This window comes from Cydia splendana, chromosome 15 (genome assembly GCF_910591565.1).
Source record: "Cydia splendana chromosome 15, ilCydSple1.2, whole genome shotgun sequence".
Lineage (NCBI taxonomy): Eukaryota > Metazoa > Arthropoda > Insecta > Lepidoptera > Tortricidae > Cydia > Cydia splendana.
In genome coordinates, this window is record NC_085974.1 from 5,045,977 (window position 1) to 5,068,224 (window position 22,248).

Consider the following 22,248-nt stretch of genomic DNA (forward strand, 5'->3'; position numbering starts at 1 on the left):
GAGTCACCGTCTGCCGGAAATAAAATTGCATACCGTTTTATTAGGCAGGCGTCCGGTTTTTTACCCCATAGCTCAGTACTTAGTCCATCGCTTTCACCCAATAACCTAGTTCATTTTAGATACCATCAACTCTCAATAGCCCTTACACCCTGGCGGGTGCTGCCTCTGCGTGCGTCCCATGACACGGGCAAGGGCAGCCTCCGCTCGGTGTACCCCTTACATTTCATTAAAGTGTCAAAAGGGCCTCTACGTGTTGGCTTCGGCTCCGCGCACGCCTCCCAAAGGTCCGGAACACCATTGTTCCGTGATGGGAAAGACATACAAATTATTATACTGTCTGCACTGTTTGCCCCACGACTTCGGGTCAGATTGGACAATTGAAATTTGAAAACTAACGTCTCCAATAGATCTAGTGGACATCCATAGATATTTAGATAGAGTCAGTCCATGAAAAGTCTGCAGCGGATTTGATAGCCCACGCAGTGCACGTGTTATTTTAAACGTCAAACTTGTATGAAATTATGACGTATAAATGACACTTGCACTGCGTGGGCTATCAAATCTGCTGCAGACTATTTTTGGTCCGACTCTATTAGCTATCCATACTTGGAGTTTCATGAGACAGTTTGTCCCACCGTCCCACCTTACTATGTAGTGTAGTGAATCACTAGGGATGGATTAAAAGGAGTTCATCATTTTCTTGTGTGCCGTTCTTAAAATCTTAATCTGAAAGTTCTATTTTCAAGTTCATTTGTTTTACTACTAAATAGTCGTAAATACGTCGTGACCTGGGTAAATCAGCATATCAATTGACATACTGTTTCACTAGTGTAGTTATTATAAAACCTCATTAATAAATTCAATACATATTCGTTGCAATGTTTCATGTTAGTGTGTAGTGGGCGCCCTACCCGTACACTCATTAAGCTCTTACATTATGTTATTCAATACGTTATAGATCTATACACCAAGCAAGTAGTTTCATTTAACGTCCAACACTACACGGCGACCCTGCCAGGATATAACACAGTTAGGAATAAATACATCCTTGCGCTAACTTTATCTGATGTAACCAAAATTCCTTTCTTTTCGTACAGTCACGCTCCGTGATTGTTGAGCCATTTAGGGTTCTAACTAAATTGGATATTCCATAGCGCAAGTATTGAATAACCAATCTTGCTAGGACCCTAAGTTGCATAACAATCGCGGAGCGTGATGGTACAATAAAGTGTTTACTTACTTTAATGTTACGGAACGGTTTAGGCCCTACACTCCCTACAGGTGATGTGTTGAAAAAAGAAAGTATTTAATTAAATAGAAAAGCTTTTTTTTTGTACAAATTAGATATAAAATAGTAGGTGCGTTGTGCAACGAGGGGGTAGCTACCAACACTAGTACCTAGTTATTGTGTACGAATATTTACGATCAAATAATATAAGGTATCCAGTTTATTATAGAAACTGTGATAAAAAGCTGATTGTGAAATAAGAACGGCTGAAAGTTATTGTGGCCGTACCTATAGGCGAAATGTATCACTTCGATTTATGTATATTTTGTATCATAGCTGGTAAGTATAGACTTACACTTATGTACATACTTATACTTAGTTTAGTCACACTGTGTACACAATAAGTTAAGTACCTATAGTACGGATATCATTTTAGTATCCAAGTGCGTACGAAATGTTTGTATTATCATAGGAAAAAGATTCCTGTGCCTTGCATAATCAAATAAAAGCTATTGATTCGATTTTAAACATACAAAATCAAAAATAGTATTTAGCTTGTTATTTATTATGCAACTCGGCCCTGTAGGGAGTGTAGGGCTAAGATAGTCGGCTCTTTATGGTTTGTCACCATGCCTGTTACGTTTTAACAAATATGTAAGTGCGAAAGTGACGCACATGACAGGTGATAAAAATGCTACCGCTTCCGGTCTTATAGTAATTATTCAAGATTCAATACAATTTTGCAAGAGTTTGCGTTGTAAGGTTATAAATTGTATTGAGATGACATCTGTCACCGTACCCATCCCGTTTGAAAAATGCTATGAGATATTTTTATTTTCAGCTATTATTAACACGGTGGACAATAAGAGATACGATATTGAAGAAGAAAGTAAGAAGGAGTATGGAATGGACTTTGAAAACATCCTGCGACAGTTTCGAAGATCAGACGATTACGTCAAAATATTGAAAATGAGGGTAAAATCTTGGTCCAACGCCTAATGATTTGCATCATATATAATATAATGTTTGTTATTTGTTGGTTGGTTCAATAACTATTATTATAATAGTATATTTTAAGTATCTAAAGGTTTTTTATGGAAGTTCTTACAATATATTTCGAGCCTTATCCCACACAGTAATATGACTTTTTAGCGTCAACACCTGCGGGCGCAGAATGGTTCCATTTTTATCGCCTGTCACTATGCCCCTCACTTTCGCACTTACATACTAGTTAGAACGTGACAGTCATGGTGACAAGCGATAAAAACGCGACCATGCTACCGCCGCTGGCCTCTATTTGCAAATTCCCAGGAGATTCCGCTTTATTAGCATATATTTTTTTGGTGACTGTGAAGGTGACTCGTGCTAAGTTCCATCTACAACCGAAACAGCTAAGCGAAATCTCTTGGGAATTTGCGAATCATTCCGTACACGGCGGGAAGAACATGATAACTAGCAAGAAAAAAATTAAGAAATTGGAACCTTATGTAATTCTATTTTAAGTTCAAATTTCTTCAATAGAATATCTCGAGTTATCAACTTCTTCCCGCCGTGTACGGAATTATGGCCAGGGGAATGAGATTCCAGGCCCCGTAGCACGGTCGCGTTTTTATCGCTTGTCACCATGCCTGTCACGTTCTAATAAGTATGTAAGTGTGAAAGGGATGCGCATAGTGATAAGCGATAAAAATGGAACCGTGCTACTGCTACGCCCGCAGGAAAATGAGAGTAGAATGACCAAATTAGGGAACAAATTATATGATACCTATTTCAGTTTATAAGAAAAAACCGGCCAAGTGCTAGTCGGACTCGCGCTCGAAGGGTTCCGTACCATTATCAAAAAATGACGTTTGTTGTATGGGAGCCCCACTTAAATATTAATTTTATTCTGCTTTTAGTATTTGTTGTTATAGCGGCATTAGTAATTTCAACTGTCTATCACGGTTCATGAGATACAGTCTGGTGAAAGACAGACAGACGGACGGACAATGGAGTCTTAGTAATAGGGTCCCGTTTTTACCCTTAGGGTACGGAACCGTAAAAACCTGCCCATACAACCATTTCCAGTCGCCGTTACGACGCGGTGTTGACACATCTTGTGTCGACACCGTCTGTTTCGGTCACAATTCCAGTCGCAGAGTCGTCGCCGTGTCGACACAGTTACCAGAAATGGGGAAGGGTCGACACATGACACAAAGTGACATAAAGTGTGGTCGCCGTGTGCACACATTGTTTCGAGTTTGCGACTACTTTATGCCAAAATCATTCGTTCATTCGTTCATTTTGTTCCTGTCAAATGGAAACTGTCAGATGGAAAAATACTTAAATAAAAATAAGTGACATTAATACGCCATCTCTAAAACGGATTACAAGACGTAATTATATATTGTTTGCATTTATATTACAATAGGACTTAAATTATTATGGGGAATTAAACTGCTCGAGTGATTTGATAAACTAAGTGTAATATAATCAACGCGCCACCACATTGTTTTAGTTTAGCCGGAAATGAAATTGTTTACTCCTCAGTGCCTGTGTTCATAACTATATTATTTGAAGCATTTTTAGTACTTCGATGCGTATACTATACTTAAATAACGGAAATAACGCTTTACATACTACGAAACTTGTTAATTATTATGTATAAATATGGTTTAAGGCTGAGAAATATTGCAGTCACAAAGTAGTTGCAATGTTTCGACTTTGTGTCGACTCTGTGTTGACACATGACACGCGCTGTCAAAAGTAATAACAAAGTTACTGGTATGTTACTGGATTTGCAAAATGGCTCCTTGTGTTGATTTGTTTTCAGATATTCTCAAAGTGTAAAAATGCCGTGGTCAGAGATGGGCATTAATCGATTAACTGTTTATTCGACTAATTAATGGAATAAAAAAAGGTAATTCTCAAATTTTAATCGCAATTAGTTTAGTCGACCTAACAAAGATTGAAATTGAATTAATCTGAATATTAATCGAATAAATTATCGATTAAATCTCGATTGAAAGTTGACAGGGGGCCATTTTTCTACGTAAAAATAATAGAAATGTCTTGCATGCAGATGGTAGCAAAACACTTTGTCATAAAAGTCGAGATGGGTATCGATATATAGGTTTTAGGGAGTGCCGATTTCGAAAATAATGACCATTTTGGAATCCGAAATGGCGGCCATGCATTGTCATAAAAGTCGTCATGGATGTCGTTTTATACGTTTTAGGGGGCCCCAATTTTGATAATGATGACCATTTTGGAATCCAAAATGGTGGCCATGCACTATGCCATAAAAGTCGTCATGGGTGTCGTTTTATAGGTTTTAGGGGGCGCAGATTTCGAAAATGATGACCATTTTGGATTCCAAGATGGCGGCCATGCACTATGTCATAAAAGTCGTCATGGATGTCGTTTTATAGGTTTTAGGGGGCCCCGATTTAGAAAATGATGACCATTTTGAAATCCAAAATGGCGGCCATGCACTATGTCATAAAAGTCGTCATGGGTGTCGTTTTATAGGTTTTGGGGGGCGCAGATTTAGAAAATGATAACCATTTTGGATTCCAAGATGGCGGCCATGCACTATGTCATAAAAGTCGTCATGGATGTCGTTTTATAGGTTTTAGGGGGCCCCGATTTAGAAAATGATAATCATTTTGAAATCCAAAATGGCGGCCATGCACTATGTCATAAAAGTCTTCATGGGTGTCGTTTTATAGGTTTTGGGGGGCGCAGATTAAGAAAATGATGACCATTTTGGATTTCAAAATGGCGGCCATGCAATATGACATAAAAGTCGTCGTGGGTGTCGTTTTATAGGTTTTAGGGGGCGCAGATTTCGAAAATGATGACCATTTTGGATTCCAAGATGGCGGCCATGCACTATGTCATAAAAGTCGTCATGGATGTCGTTTTATAGGTTTTAGGGGGCCCCGCTTTCGAAAATGATGACCATTTTGGAATCCAAAATGGCGGCCATGCACTATGTCATAAAAGTCGTCATGGGTGTCGTTTTATAGGTTTTGGGGGGCGCAGATTTCGAAAATGATGACTATTTTGGATTCCAAGATGGCGGCCATGCAGTATGTCATAAAAGTCGTCATGGCTGTCATTTTATAGGTTTTAGGGAGCGCAGATTTCGAAAATGATAACTATTTTGGAATCCAAGATGGCCGCCATGCACTATGTTAAAAGTCGTCATGGATGTCGTTTTATTGGTCATGGTCATCAATTTCGAAATCTGCACACCTGTTTCAAATAAGGTATCGGTAGATGCATCCTAGTAAGGGCCAGTTGCACCAACCACATTTGACAGACTGATCAACGTCAGCCGGCGCGCCCCGGCACTTTACTATGAAACTTTCCATACATAAAAATTTAGCGAACTCTTTAACGATACGAACAGTTTGGTGCAACCGACCCTAAGTCAACATCTATATGTACTATCGAAATGTACTTTTGATAGTACTTATGTAGTAGTACGAAATGTAATCTGAAAGGAATCAAGTAATATATTTTCCTGTACCTAATGAAGAATCGACATTGATTTCTATTACTAGTAATTGTAGTATTCGAAAAATTGATTCCTGATTCCTCAAATGGAATTGTACTTGGTAATTCGGTATTGTTAGATTACAAAGTAATCTAGGAATCGGTAATCAGATTACAAAGTAATTTCAAGTAATCGCGGAATCAGGAATCAATTACGAAATGCCCATCTCAGACTAAGTAGCACTGCATTCAATTGATCTGTTTGGCGAACCGCGAGTTCACAGTTCGGGGCGAACTACTATATGTATAGGTTTTAGGGTGTGCAGAATTCGAAAATGATGACCATTTTGGAAACCAAGATGTCTACCGTACACTTTGTCATAAAAGTCGTCATGGATCTCGATTTATAGGTATTAGGGAGTGGAGAATTCGAAAATTATGACCGTTTTAGAATCTAAGATGTCTGCCGTGCACGTTGGTCATGGTCATCATTTTCGAATTCTACTCTTCCTAACACCTATAAATCAACATCCATGACGGCTCATATGACAAAGTGCACGGCAGACATCTTGGAATCCAAAATGGTCATCATTTTCGAATTCTGCACTCCCTTAAACCTATAAAACGATATCCATGACGACTTTTATGACAAAGTGCACGGCAGTTATCTTGGATTCCAAACTGGTCATCATTTTCGAAATCGGCACTTCCTAAAACCTATAAAACGATATTCATGACGACTTTTATGACAAAATACGTAGCCGCCATCTTGGATTATAAAATGATCATCGTTTTCGAATTCTGCACTCCCTAAAACCTATAAATCGACATCCGTGACGACGCAAGTTATCTTTATTTTCAGATCTAACAAATTGCTATAGAATACAAAGGACAAAAAAGAAGCGAGGAGGTAATGAAACAAGCAAAAATACAGATGATTCCTCGACGCAATTGGGTGATTTTTAAATTGTGTCCAGATTTTTTTGTCATAAAAGTTTTTATTTTTCACATATTACTCTCACAAGTTCCGTGACATTTCGACCTTGTAATTTTTTAAGTAAATGTTTTTGTTTATCTATGAGGATCTCACTAGAATAATATAATCAAGGTATGTTTATATTTGATGATTGAAATAGTAACGCAAAAAAAAAATATATTTGTGTCTTATATTCCTGCCGAAGACTTTTATTTTACCTTTTCCTTCTACACAAGTTTGGCCAAGTAATAAGAATTTAGGGCTCTCAATTTTATTTTGACTTCTACAACAGTAAAGCTACGAGGCCATGTTTGGTATCGTTTTCGTATAAATTCGCATTACCAAATTTAGTTAAGGTATCACATTGACACCATTCCGAAGTAAAAACATATAAACTTATTAAAATACTTTCTTTTAAACTCCTCTTCACGCTTAAACTGCTGAACAGTTTTAATTTAAATTTGGTACACATATATTTTGAGTCCCGAGACAGGCCATAATAAGTTATCTCAAAAATCATCCTTTAACCCTAGTAGCATTTTCGTTGGGGCCCACGGTGCCAACGGTAGGGAAAACGTTGGGACGAGGTTCGTTCCGTAGCCAACATTAATTTTGTATTGGCCCACCATCGCATTTACCAACATTCGCTGTGGCACAGATGCCCAACAATGGGCCTTTGTGTATTTTGGTACCGTTGGCTAAACAACGATAATATTCGTTGGCCCAATGATGACATATATCGCATTTACCAACATTGGCAGTGGCAGTGATGCCCAACAATGGGCCTTTGTGTATTTTGCTACCGTTCGCTAAACAACGATAACATTCGTTGGCCCAATGGTGACGAATACCGCATTTACCAACATTGGCTGTGGCACGGATGCCCAACAATGGGCCTTTGTGTATTTTGGTAACGTGGGTTAATCAACGATATCATCCGATGGCCCAATGATGACAAAAATCGCATTTACCAACATTGGCTGTGGCACTGATGCCCAACAATGGGCCTTTGTTTATTTTGGTTACGTTGGCTAATCAACGATATCATCCGATGGCCCAATGACGACAAATATCACATTTACCAACATTGGCTGTATCATTGATGCCCAACAACGGGCCTTTGTTTATTTTGGTAACGTTGGCTAGTCAACGATATCATCCGATGGCCCAATGACGACAAATATCGCATTTACCAACATTGACTGTAGCATTGATGCCCAACAATGGGCCTTTGTTTATTTTGGTAACGTTGGCTAATCAACGATATCATACGATGGCCCAATGACGACAAATATCGCATTTACCAGCATTGGCTGTGGCACTGACGCCTAACAATGGGCCTTTGTGTATTTTGGTACCGGTGGCTAAACAACGATAACATTCGTTGGCCCAATGGTGATGAATACCGCATTTACCAACATTGGCTGTGGCACGGATGCCCAACAATGGGCCTTTGTGTATTTTGGTAACGTTGGCTAGTCAAAGATATCATCCGATGGCCCAATGATGACAAATATCGTATTTACCAACATTGGCTGTGGCACTGACGCCTAACAATGGGCCTTTGTGTATTTTGGTACCGGTGGCTAAACAACGATAACATTCGTTGGCCCAGTGAGCACAAATATCGCATTTACCAACATTGGCTGTGGTACTGATGCCCAACAATACCAGTTGAGTTTGTTTGTGGCGTCACTAGATGGCGTTACTGTCTCCAAACATCGAAGTTATAGTTATTTTCTCGATTATTCCGGATATAATCATAATATTTTTTAAAAGTAACTTATATATCTAATAGCTATAACTATAGAATTTATACATAAATTTAAAAAATTGTATTTTACCAACATTTTCTCAATTTAAATCTCAAAAAACATAAATCTCGCTTACGAAGTTTCGAAGTGCGGTTAGTATATATACGAATTAGAGTGTATAGTAAGTGTACTTGCTTTGGCAGTACATATACTAAAATTGGAACGATACAGAGAAGATTAACAACAACTGCTGCCTAGCCTAGGGCCTTCATGTGGATACAACCAATACCTACCGTAGTGTAATTGTAATATTTATCAGCAAAGGCCCAACGTCGTATTACACAACCACTTACTTAACGTAGGGTAACTGTAGGACTCGTAAACAAAAGCCCATTACATAATTAGACTGTAGGCACACTATAAATTACACAACTATTTACCTACGGTAGTATTGTAAGAATCCTACACAAGGCCCAACGTTAAAGTTACAATGTTGGCCCTTTGTGGGACAAGCTGTGTTGGGCCTTCAACCTGGTGCACGACTACCTACCGACCTACCTGACTTGCCGTTGGGTAATTGTTCAATTTGCAAACAGAAGCACAACGAATTAAATTGCCCTTTTTTATTTTTTTGGAGTTGGCCCTACAGCAAGCCATACGGCCAAATGTAACAATTAACCAACCATCAAACAAATGTGTATAGGCCCAACCACGGCCCAACCAAAACCACCACCGTTGAATAATTGTATGATTTATTTAAATAGGCCCAACGAAAAAAATACTCTAATGGCCCTCTGTTGGGAATCTTCGGGAGGGCCTTTGTCGAGGGCCCTCCAGCAAATCGTACGGCCAAATATAACGGTTGCCCAACTAATACGTAAACAAAGGCCCAACAAAATCCCTACAAGAAAATGCTATTAGGGAAGGGTGTGAAATGAGGTGTAGGGGGGAATTCAGAATTGACTTCTTGAAGTTAATACTGTTTAAGTTTAGGTTTGAAGTCATATTTTTTTATCATTTTTAACTAAATCAAAGATGTAGACCATCCCAAATTTCATATAAATCGGTTCAGCGGTTATTGATTTCCCGTACAAATTTCCACGCCACTTTTCACACCTTCAAAAGATGATTTTGGTTATAAGATCTATCCTATGTCCTGTTCCGGGACGCAAACTATTTCTATACCAAATTTCAACGAAATCGGTTCAGCGGTTAAGCGTCAACAGGAGTTTCAAAAAAACCGGCCAAGTGCGAGTCGGACTCGCGTATTAAGGGTTCCGTACATTAAGTCCGACTCGCGCTTGACTGCACATTTCTAATAGGTTTTCCTGTCATCTATAGGTAAAGAACTATTTTGTGTATTCAGACGGACATACATACAGACGCACGAGTGATCCTATAAGGGTTCCGTTTTTTCCTTTTGAGGTACGGAACCCTAAAAAGATTTTTTTTTATTTTGTGGAATGGTGTCAACGTGATGCCTTAAATGGATTCAGCACCCCAGATTTATATGAAAACGATACCAAACACGGCCTAGCACCTTCACTGATATAGATATATCAAGATAAAATTGAGAGCCCTAAATAAACTTTCAAGAGCGGATATCTCAAAAACTATTCAACATATCGAAAAAATTGACTGAATAAACTTGTAACAAATTAAATTAACTTTCATTTTGTATAAGTGGCCATGTCGCTGAGATGCATAGTTTCCGAGATATAATCGAAAAACCGGAAAATGGGACCTTCAAAGCCCCCTCTCTCCCCCCCGCTCAAGGGCTACGGCCGGGGACTTTTGATATGTTCACCTCCTAACTTGTCAAACCGAGTTACGGAGTCAAAAATTGTGTTCCGAGCATTTCCCTCTACAACTTTTGGAGCATTCGTTGCCTGACCTAAGTAGCTTATTGCATTTCTTTAAAAACTTTTCTGTAAAAGGTTGACGGGTGTTGGGTGTTTATATGGTTTCGGTCGATTATTATCATTTGCATTGCCCATGATGACTTACTAGAATTACGAGCACACGAGACACTAATAGTAGTTTGACAAACCTTGGTTTTCAAGAGGTATTTTATATTGACATTTGCTGTCAGATTTAGTCGCAAACCGCACGCAAAGTGCACACAAATGTGTCGACACCTTGTTACGGAAAAGTGTAGACACGGCGACGACACTTTGTTTCGAAACAATTCTAGACACATTGTGTGGACTCTGTTACGACACATCTGACATTTAGTTACCACTTTGTGATTCTGCGACTGGAATGGTTATATGGGGGTGAGCGGTATTTATAATGGATGCACATTCGTTTATTTGGTTAATCTGGAAACCTTATTTTGTTCTAGACAAAAGAATTTAATGTGTTTTTTGGGGACGTAGTCTACCACAGCTTAGATTATCATCAATCTAAAATGAAAGCGGAGATGCAAAAAGCATTTGGCCTCAACTCCCCTACAGACGTACCAACAATAACTCTTAAAACAGAGTAAGTTTTGAGAAATTGTGAAGCTGTTCTTATTTTATGGCTCCTCTACACGATGGGCTAACGCCGGCCACTCCAAGGGACGCATTTATGCGTTAGAGGGAGCAAGTGATATTGCTATCTCATTCTACCGCATTGCTGCGTCCCTTGGAGTGGCCGGCGTTGGCCCATCGTGTAGAGGAGCCATTAAGACGAGGCCTAACCAAGGTGACAATCGTTGAATAGAAAATGCCAATCGAATCTTAAATAAGGGGTCATCCATTAATTACATCACACGTTTAGGGAGGGGATCAAGAAAATGTGACATGTTGTGACAGGGGGGAGGGGGGAGTCACTAACTTTGTAACGTCACTTTAAGTTATTTAAACTAGCAAAAAGCAGAGCTTTGTAAGGGCTCGCGGAGTTTTTCTACCGAAACGTACCGGACCGCGACTTTGATCCAATCCGAGGCTTGTTTCATGTTCGATCGAGTGAGTACGTAATAAGTCCGCTAAGAACGCAGCTATAAGTGAGAGCAAGAAAGAAATATACTAACCGGACCCCGGTTGCTGTCCGGTACGCCTGTCTGTTACAGCTTTTACTTTGTCCATTAAAAGCGTGTCCAGACGACAAAATCAAATTGCCAATATCATCCATCCACACGTATACAATTTCATAAGGGCTTATTAAATCCTACACGGTCACCCAGTACTTTTTGTAAGGAAGCCAACTGGCTTTCCTACAGAATGTTGGGTCAGCGAGCCAATGTCCTTGAATTTATTTTTGCGTCCACACCACACAATTGAGCGAAAAACTATCCCGTCTGTCTGGACACCTACTGGCGGTAATCACGCTGCTCCGCACATAAACACACACACACACACTTCCACTAGGTACAGCCAGGGTTTAGCATCAGCTCTATCTTGGGTACTGCTCTTCTAAGTGCTCATTAAGACGTGTCAGATGACCAAAACAGCGTGTGCCTATGTTGCACTAAACCTGAGTTCCACTAGGATCAGCCAGGGTTCAGCATCAGGTATATCTTGGGTACTAATCTCCTAAGTGCTCATCAAGACGAGTCGGATGACTAAAACAGCGTGTGCCTATGTTGCACCAAACCTGAGTTCCAATAGGTACAGCCAGGGTTCAGCATCAGTTTTATCTTGGGTACTGCTCTCCCAAGTGCTCATCATGACGAGTCGGATGTCCAAAACAGCCTGTGTCTATGTTGCATCAAACCTGAGTTCCACTGGGTGCAGCCAAGGTTCAGCATCAGCTCTATCTTGGGTACTGCTCTTCCAAGTGCTCATCAAGACGTGTCGAGGGACTAAAACAGCGTGTGCCTGTGTTGTACCAAACCTGAGTTCCACTAGGTACAGCCAGGGTTCAGCATCAGCTCTATCTTGGGTACTACTTTCCTAAGTACTCATTAAGACGAGTTGCATGACCAAAACAGCGTGTGCCTATGTTGCACCAAACCTGAGTTCCAATAGGTACAGCCAGGGTTCAGCATCAGCTATCTTGGGTACTGGTCTACCCAGTGATCATCATGACGAGTGGCATATCCAAAACAGCGTGTGTCTATATATGTTGCACCAAACCCGAGCTCCACTATGTACTACCAGGGTTCAGCATCAGCTCTATCTTGGGTACTACTCTCCTAAGTGCTCATCAAGATGAGTCGGATGACCAAAACGTAATGTGCCTTTGTTGCACCAAACCTGAGTTCCACTAGGTACTGCCAGGGTTCTGGGTCATTTTGTTGAACTTCACGCCGACGTAAATTGGCGTGCAGTCCAAGGGCCCAACGTTTTCTGTTCTCTTTCACGTCGCAGCAACTAGTATCATTTCTCTCTCCTCGCTCTTTTAAAAATGCCGTTTGTCAAAAAAGGACAACCATACTGTTGACAAGGTGGACTTCAAATCAAGTGTTGCCTTTCTTGATGCGCCCAGGCTGTGTATGTGTGCGTAAAAGCGTATATGTGTGCTTTTTTAGGGATGTGAAAAGTCGATTTTAATCATGTTATATATCGATAAACGCTACACAGCGGAACGAAATAGCGATTAATTGAAGCTTCAATATCTTCGTTAAACATAAAAATAATTGAAATGCTAATGGATAATGAATATATTATAATATAATAATATAATTCAATTATTGCGGAACACCTATTTTAGGACGTATTCATGTATTTTAATTAAATATCTAAACTTTCCCTTGGTTCCCTCCGCTGGGGCGTGACTATAAAATTGTGATCTGATAACCACAATAAAGAATAAAAGCGTTTTTGGTAATTTTAGGTATCGTTAAGCCTTTGAAGTAAAATTAAAATTGCAAGAAATGTCGATAGTTTATCGATATGACTTTATCGACATGGCTACAGCAACGTGGGCCTCATTGTTAATCGTACACTAAACAAAAGTGGCAACAGTGACAGCTCGCTGAGACACCGTCTCTATATATTATAAGTCTATGGTGCAGTCGGCGTGCAATTCCTATACAAGTTGCGGTCGGGTTGTAGTCCGTCTGTATCGGCCCTAAGCCCTAAATCACTAAGTTTGTATTAATATGCTTATCTTTATTTATAATTTTAGCAGTTCCAAGCAATAGTAACACTAAAACTGTTTCTCGAACTGAAAATATCCGATTTAAGTTTGCTAACACAACATGACTGATTAGTTCATCAGCGTCACAAAACATACGAGTAAATTGACCTCCGCAGTGAATATACAGCAAAGTTGATTGTTCTAGTAGGTATTCACAGAAACTTAATTGCTAAATTGGGAATCAAACCAAGCGAATCCAAAATTTTAATCTACTTTTCATCTACTCATCGCTGATAATGGCGTAAACGCCATCCGTCAGAAAAACAAATAATTACTTAACATTAGCATGAATGTTAATTTCATCACTTCTCCAACAGGTGGCGTTAGTAGTAATACAAAGTGTTATTCCTTTATTTTATTTTTTTAAGTTTATAAAATGGTATTTTTATGTTTTATAACACATCTAGACATGAATTTGAATTACTATGTTAAATCTCAAACCTAACAGTGCAGTAGTTTTTCCGTAAAGTGTACCACCACAAGAATGCATAGATTGTCGAATAGTGATAGGGCTCGCTTCGCTCGCCCTAATTATTTAATTCCCTGTACGGTTACATAACAAGTTTTTGGAACGAAAATAATTTTTATTTGTTTAATCAATCAATCAATCAATCTTTCCTGATCAGTTTTGGGTTATAAAATTAGGTACTTACTAATATATATTTTTTTTAATATTTACAAATAACACCTACCTACTTAATTCGATTTACCGATTTCGTTGACAACTTTGAAAAAATGTGACACACCAGGGGGGGGGGGGGGATTGGGATATAATGGATGACCCCTAATGTACCTATGGAAATAGTCACGTGACTTTTCGTATCCCGATTTTTTTTCTCCTCGTTTGCAGTTGTATGATTGTTACCTTGGCTACGCCTTCTGGGCATTTTCCAGATATCTTGCTTACCTATGCTTTAAAGCAGGGACCTCCAAGCTACGGCCCGCGATCTACGTCCAGTTCGCCGAAAGGAAGCGGGAGAACGAAATGCCATCTCGCTTTATTTGCCAAAAAATGTGGAGAACCCAGCTTTAAAGTCATTTAAATTAAAACATCGCATTCAAGCAGACCTACAATAGCCTTCAGTCGCCCACTGCTGAGCATAGGCCTCTCTTCGTGTACGCCACTTATCCCGGTCCTGGGCTAGTCTCATCTCATCCAAAAGTGCTCCGCAATTTTTCGAATGTAATCCACCCAACGATCCAAAACGGACGCCAGGCGCTTCTTTCATCCGAAAGCGGACACAACATTTTGGTCCACCTGCCTGCACTCTGCCTAGCAACATGTCCCACACAACTCCATTTAAGCTTGGTGATGACGTCACCCACGACTCGCACCTTGGTGCGGCGTCGGATCTCAACATTCCAGACCTCTTAGAGTATGAATAAGTAGTATCTTTCTTCTAGGTGGTCTTTCTGAAGTGTAAGCATGTCTAAAGTTTAGGTATAGACCACCTAGAGAGTTGTAACCATACTCTACGTTCTCTAAAGGTAGCCAGCATAAAGTATATATATATACTTATAGTTTATTTGTATCTAAAGTTTATATAGACCACGTTTTGGGTTAGGGTTGTAATCACCCTCCAGGTTCTAGATGGTCTAACAGAGTTAACAATACTAAGAGTTAGACCAAGAAAAATCTGCAACGATTTTGATAGCACACGCAGTGCAAGTGTTATTTTAAACATCAAACTTCTATGAAATTATGACGTATAAATGACACTTGCACTGCGGATGCTATCAAAATCGTTTCAAACTATTTAATTCTTGGTCTAACTCTTATCCATCTTCTAGGATGTAGGTGGTTTATCTAATATATAATAATATATAAATATATAAATGAAAGGCCCAGTTGAATTGTGTGGACTGATTTTAATAATGATGTCGACCTTCTAGATCAACCACCGTTTGCATCCCTGGGGATTCAGGACAAAAAACCTGTCCACCACCGGATAAGGCTTCCACAGTTCCGGCCAGCCGCCAATTGTTGTACGAGTAGGTACCTGCCGTATTGAATAAAATAAGTTTTTTGGCAAAAAATCATTTTTTCGTACAAGTTTTTATCGCTGACTATACTTTTCTTCCCACAGGCAACTAAAACTCATGGAAACAATTCTAACAACCCCAAATACAATTAGTTTGCTATATTTTATCACAAATTTCCGATGGCTATCTCCTGTCTCCATCATCAGATCAGCTCCATGTCATCAAATGCGTTTTCATCCGATATGTTTTCATTTCATATGTATGCAAAATTTCAGCTCAATCAGAAATCGGGAAGTTCCCATTTTCCTCCCTGGCTTAATATTTCCCATTATATATTATAGAAAATACGAATACGTAAAACTATGACAGCCGTGATCGATATACCTCAATAATTATAATCAAAATATTTTCAATAATGTTGATATCCATAGAGGATATTGAGGACTACTTTTGTATGGAATTTAAACGTAAACCACGAGGCGGTCGTCCACTTTCGTCTTAAGCGACCTGCGATGGTCGCGTTTTTATCACCTGTCATGTCATGCGTTGCTTTCGCACTTACATACTTGATAAAGAGCCGGCCGTCTTAGCCCTTCTGACCAACTCTATGGTTTATTACAGAGCCAAAGCCCGTCTTCTGAAATCAAAGTATAACGGGCGCCGTCAAGCTGGAGCGCAGGCGATCGAAAAGTCGCTGCAGAAAGTTAAGCACATCGACGAACACCCCTTCCTCAGCTCCCACCTGACCGTGGAGGAGCGGAACTACTATAAGAGCCTCGCATTCGAATACGCTGGGTATTTAAAATTTCCGTTTTTAGGGTTCCGTGCCCAAAGGGTAAAACGGGACCCTATTACTAAGACTCCGCTGTCCGTCCGTTCGTCCGTCTGTCACCAGGCTGTATCTCACGAACCGTGATAGCTAGACAGTTGAAATTTTCACAGATGATGTATTTCTGTTGCCGCTATAACAATAAATACTAAAAACAGAATAAAATAAAGATTTAAGTGAGGCTCCCATACAACAAAAGTGATTTTTGACCGAAGTTAAGCAACGTCGGGCGGGGTCAGTACTTGGATGGGTGACTGTTTTTATAGATAATGGTACGGAAACCGTCGAGTCGTGTGCGAGTCCGACTCGCACTTGGCCAATTTTTTCTTTTTAGTTTTTATCACTCATAAAACTTCAGGAATCATCTACCACCAATCACCAAAATATAACACTTTAAACTCTCGCGTTTTGTACACATATTTAAGAGCCCATCAACGTGCACACTAGCGCCATAGCTAAATAATCGTATTTTTTTAAATTTAACGAAAGATATTGAAAAAAGGGGGCCGCTACGTACTGTATTGTGTATTTAAGTACCTTTTGATGTACACAAACGGGACTACCGCGATATAATTTCATTGTTTTTACCTTAAATTCCGACGTTTCAGCTGAGTTGCACCAGCTGTGGTGACGGGAAGACTGACTGAAGGTAAAAACAATGAAGTTATATCGCGGTAGACCCGTTTGTGTAATTAAATATAACCACCAAATAGTGTGTTACGTGTTTTTGATGACGCATAGGCAACGATCTTGTTTCAATAATAAAATGAGGTCTAGATGCCATTTCTCTTGATACAGCCGAATATGACCATTATAATGGATATAAATTATAAACTGTTTATACTGCACATTTCCATTGTTTTTGAAAATACCGGGATTTAAAAATAGAAAGAGTGGTAACTCCATACATATGATATGATATGATATGATTTATTTATCTCAGAATGTATAAATTCACTTAACAAGTTAACATGACACATGGTGTTAGGAATTTATATTGTGATTGTCAGTTTTTTAACAAAAATAATTTAGTACGATTGAGTATACTTACCTACTGTTTTCTTACCAAAACGCGAGTTATTTAGTAGTCGACATCTAACATCGAGTAGTGGAATCATCAGTACCGCTACTTGACACCAGATGTCACAAGTATCGCTACTGACGAAAAATGTACTGCTATTTACAATTAGTATTAAAAGCAGAAGGAGTTGAAAATAAAGTTTCGGATAATTTATTTAGAAATTTAATTCAGGCAACAAGGCCCATATTACAAATACCTTACAGACATATGTACATATGTACATATGTATTTTATAAACTTAAAACTAAACACTATTTAGTCGACAAAACGGCGTGGCTCCGTTGCATCGGCTGATAATCCGGCTATAATATTATCTGAAAATTGTTGAGCACTAGAGTTTTCGTTCGTCGCGACATCTATTGTCAACTATCAATACTGATAAATTCCGCTACTTGACGCTAGATGTCGACTACGAAATAACTCGCGTTTTGGTAAGAAAACTATTGTATGGAGGTACCCCTCTTTCTTTACTTCTATTTCTCTATGGATGGTCAAGTCATCCTTATCACGCCTGCTGTACAGTCACCAGCAATAATATATTACTCTTCGAAGGCCCCAAAAATATGTGACACGCTCTTATGGTTCTACAAATAAGATCGTGTCAGATTTTTTTGCGGCCTTCGTTGTGTAACATACTATTGCAGGTGACTGTATCACAGCAAATACTGTACTGAACGATTTTTTCAGAGAAACTATTCACACTACAATTAGGGCATTTGGAGCGGAACCGGTGGATGTACATGGGAGCACCCAAATGAACATCGACGGTATAACTAGCACAACACACATGTTGAGACACATAGTAAGTAGGTATCCATAAGGCTGTTAAAGGAACAAAGTGTGGCCATGTCATCATTCATGTCAAGTTTAATGTCCACCCCACCCACCAACTATCCCACCCAACTACTATCCCACTATCCCACCAATTTATTTATTTTAACCTGAGATTATTTTATAATTTTTGAAGTGAAACTTCTTTAGCGGCGCTGTGCACTTTTTGAGGTGGGGAAAAAATGTTAAACTCGCAACAGGTCACGTGACCGTAAGATTCGTAAGACGTAAGACGGACACGTGACCTGATCGAAAAACTGTTACAATGTCATTGAGTTTTCACTTCTGCCGGCACTCCCGGAGTGCAACCCGTTGTTTTTTTTAAAATTAGTATTGAGCGTGGGACATGCGAGAAACTTTAGGCCATTTAACATCAATTCCCCACTGTTAACCGACAATTTTTAACCTTACTGTGAAGACAGAAGGTTCATTGATGGACCCTCAGTCTAGAGTCTAGAGTATTGATAGATCTGTCATAGGGATCATTATTCGACGCGATAGGTATAGGCACATAGTTATTAGTAAAGACACGATAGTATTAAGACGAAACAGGAGCTGAGTTTTAAATATTTTAGGTAAATATACCCGTCTCGCTAACGGAAGCGGCACCTAAAAGTAGTGCGATAAGGACAAGGCGAAAAATCCTGCGTAAAAATCTCAAAAATTGAGGTTTCGTACTCCTCTGTTTCCTCCTCCAAAACTTAACCAATCGTAACCAAATTTGGAAATCTAAATGATTATGAAATTATCTGTGTCGGACCGTTTTGCTTTTTTGGCTAATTGATATCAGTTTTGAATGCCACGCCTCTCATTGCGGCATAGTCAATTAGGCCATTTTGGCCATTTTTGAAGGGCTCTAGCGCCTTAAAAAACAAAAATATCAAAAAAAGCAAAACGGTCCGACACAGATATTGACAATATTAATCTGTGTTGCAAAAATCATTCAAAAACCACGGAGGAAAACGAGGAGTACGTTTGTATGGAGAAATGACCACTCCCGTTGGCTCTTAAATACACGATTAGGGGGTATATATTATGTACTTATAATAAGTGCTGGTGGCCTAGCGGTAAGAGCGTGCGCCTTGCAATCCGGAGGTCGCGGTTTCTAACCCCGGCTCGTATCAATGAGTTTTCGAAACGTATGTACGAAATATCATTTGATATTTACCAGTCGCTTTTCGGTGAAGGAAAACATCGTGAGGAAACCGGACTAATCCCAATAAGGCCTAGTTTCCCCTCTGTGTTGGAAGGTCAGATGGCAGTGGCTTTCGTAAAAACTAGTGGCCACGCTAATTCCTGGGATTAGTTGCCAAGCGGACCCCAGGCTCCCACGAGCCGTGGCAAAATGCCGGGACAACGCGAGGAAGATGCTGATGATGATGAGGGGGTATATATTACTGCAATGTTCTGCCGCCAGAGTGCAGCACTAGCACCCATCGTAAACCATAGAGTAACTTAAACATACTGTGCCTTAAACTGTTTTTTGTCAGGTTTTCACAGACAATAAAATATGACATCAAGGCGGTTTGTTTACAAAGGGCCTACCGGGAAACGCGAAAATCGAAACTCAGCTATCTGCCTCTTTATCGCTCGAATGTGCAAGTGTGATAGAGAGGTTAGATAACAAAATTTCCATTCTCTCGTTTGCGGTAGACCCTTAGATTGTGACGGATTGTGGTAGTGACGCCCCCCTACGCAGAGTTACGCTTAATATTCCCTATTGAATTTCGTGAGTTCGTGACCATCACCCAGAGTGAGCCGCTAACGCAGATACGCACCCACCACAAGGTCGTATCAAAATAAGATGAAAGCTATTTTACATTCTTGAAACAGAATCGGCCTTCTCTGTATCAGTCATTTTCTCACCTAAGTCAAAGTATTATGTGTTGATAGGTATTACCTATTGATACAAATTATTGACTGGTGTTTAATTATTAACCTTAAACCTAAACCTTTAAGTTTGGCTGACGCTAGAACGGTCCGGGCCGACCCGAGGTTTCCGACGCGTCTTTTACACACATGATCACCGATTACCCGTCAAAGAAAAATATGTGTCGGACGCCTCGGCCCGGATTCAGACCACTCTATCGTGTGTCGTCCTTAGGTTGTTAATGTGATACAGTAATACTCACGTAGGGACAAAACTGACATTCAAACCTCGATAACATTTTATTTTTACATTTTATGCAAACTTAATTTTATTAATAAATGTTCCGGTCGTTTGTATTTTAGTTTTTTTATGATTTTAGGTAGTTCCATTTCATAACTTTAAGGATAAACACAAAATCCCTCCTCGCCCCGTAGTTCCTCGTAGTTGGGTTGAGATGGGATTTCATACAAAAGGTGATTTTGAAACGTTGTTGAATCGATTTTTTTATTATGAATATTACTATAGCTCCATTTATAATAGGAATACATTATTATTATACCGGGTGTGGCCTGTAACACGAGCAAATAATTAAAACCTAGATTGTACTGCTCAAACGGTGACACTTTTGTTCAACAACTTTTAAAAATTATGAAGTATTTAGTCTTCCTATTTTTCATACAAAATAAATATTATCTTCAATGGACGCCATCGCCATGCCATATCATTGTGATTGACGTTGCTTGTCACGCCTTAAATATAACAAAATTCGCAATACATTGCGTCTTAGAATAAACTTTAAAGTGTATTAAAAATCAAACCACAAGTTATTTTTAAAAGTTGCTGAACAAATGTTGGTCAGTATGAGGAGTGCAGCCTACAGTTAATTTTTTTTCTCATACATCATACAGGCCACATTCGGTATAGGTAGCAGTAACCGTTAAAAACCATCTCACCCCCCTGTCATCCCTTCTCTACCCATTCATAACCCGACTCTCCTCGCAATCCCTACTCACCCCATTTTACGGTACCTAAACTCCTAAGCTCATTTAACACACTTTTTCAGGCCGGGGCCAAGAAAATGCTAGTGATGCAAGGAACAACAGAAAATGAAGCACGAAAATCGCACAAAGTCACTAAAAGATACCTTTTAGTATCGAAAAAAGATTATCCATCGATTATCAGGGATGGTTAGATCCTACCCTTTTGAAACTAATTGTTTAATGATAATATAATATTATTTAAAAGATGATTTTATATACGGGTGTTTTTTCAATCCCTAGTAAATTGCAACTTCGGTGTTGGTTCCGTAGTAAAAGTTGTATGTCCTATATATTCACGTCACAAAACATAAAGCGTTTAAAAAAACACTGTTTATAGGTAACATGAACATTATTACTACATAATTATTAGGATTGAAATCTCTGGAGCCTAGACGACAATCGTTCATCGATACACGTCAATCGAATAAAAGCATCTTATACTATTTATAAACGATTGTCAAATAGAGTCTGGCTAGCCAAAAATTGTTGACAGATATTTCGTTGTTGTATCACCAATTGTCTTATGATTTAAAAAAAGCTAAAAGTCAGTTGTCAATTAATGTCATTCATTCAAATTGTTTGCGGTTTATAAGGGGTTTATTTTAAATAATATTTAATGTCTAATACTGAGTGAGGTTCGCAAACTATTAATTAAGCTCGTAAATAATTACGACAATGTGCGAAGTCGACGTGTACCGTTGTATAACGAAAACCTGCAATGTTTACAACTCTTAAACAAAAGTAAACAAATTAGGAGGTTGGTGCTCTATAAATATTTTGATACTTAGCATTTAGCATATTTGGCATAGTACTTATGTATTGTTTTTGGTGATGGATTAATATTACGGTAGGTATTATCGAGCTAGGTCTTATTTACACTACATTTCATTTTTCGCCTTGTTACAATGGTATATAGTGAAAAAGTGTTAACATTATGTTTATCGTTGATTGTACCTTACATAGTGGTAGAAATTATGTGAGCTGACTTTGAGTGCACGTCAACGTATATTTAACTTATATCCTTAGGTACCTTACGTGTGAACAGAAAATCTAAAATATTTTCTAGTATCAAAACTATAATTCCTACTACACAAAGTGTGACAAGCC

General features: G+C 39.1%; 2 protein-coding genes and 2 long non-coding RNA genes across 6 annotated transcripts in view; 2 read left to right on the forward strand and 2 right to left on the reverse strand.

Moving 5' to 3' along the window:
• Positions 1–22,248, reverse strand: part of LOC134797578 (uncharacterized) — a 407,161-nt gene that overhangs the window by 135,285 nt on the left and 249,628 nt on the right. The gene's annotated exons all lie outside the window — the stretch shown is intronic.
• Positions 1–22,248, forward strand: part of LOC134797574 (low density lipoprotein receptor adapter protein 1-like) — a 79,839-nt gene that overhangs the window by 32,449 nt on the left and 25,142 nt on the right. The gene's annotated exons all lie outside the window — the stretch shown is intronic.
• Positions 1–22,248, reverse strand: part of LOC134797580 (uncharacterized) — a 182,560-nt gene that overhangs the window by 13,774 nt on the left and 146,538 nt on the right. The window lies entirely within an intron of this gene.
• Positions 1,442–21,355, forward strand: LOC134797546 (uncharacterized). Of its 3 annotated transcripts, none has more exons than XM_063769832.1 (7): positions 1,442–1,567; positions 2,070–2,203; positions 10,785–10,924; positions 15,401–15,499; positions 16,112–16,285; positions 18,088–18,206; positions 21,165–21,355. In XM_063769832.1, the coding sequence occupies exons 1-7, from the start codon at positions 1,528–1,530 to the stop codon at positions 21,209–21,211; spliced, it is 753 nt and encodes a 250-aa protein (XP_063625902.1). In that variant the 5' UTR covers positions 1,442–1,527; the 3' UTR covers positions 21,212–21,355. The 3 variants fall into 3 exon arrangements, with proteins under 3 accessions (XP_063625902.1, XP_063625901.1, XP_063625903.1); XM_063769831.1 differs by having other exon boundaries at positions 18,088–18,202; XM_063769833.1 differs by lacking the exon at positions 15,401–15,499 and having other exon boundaries at positions 18,088–18,202.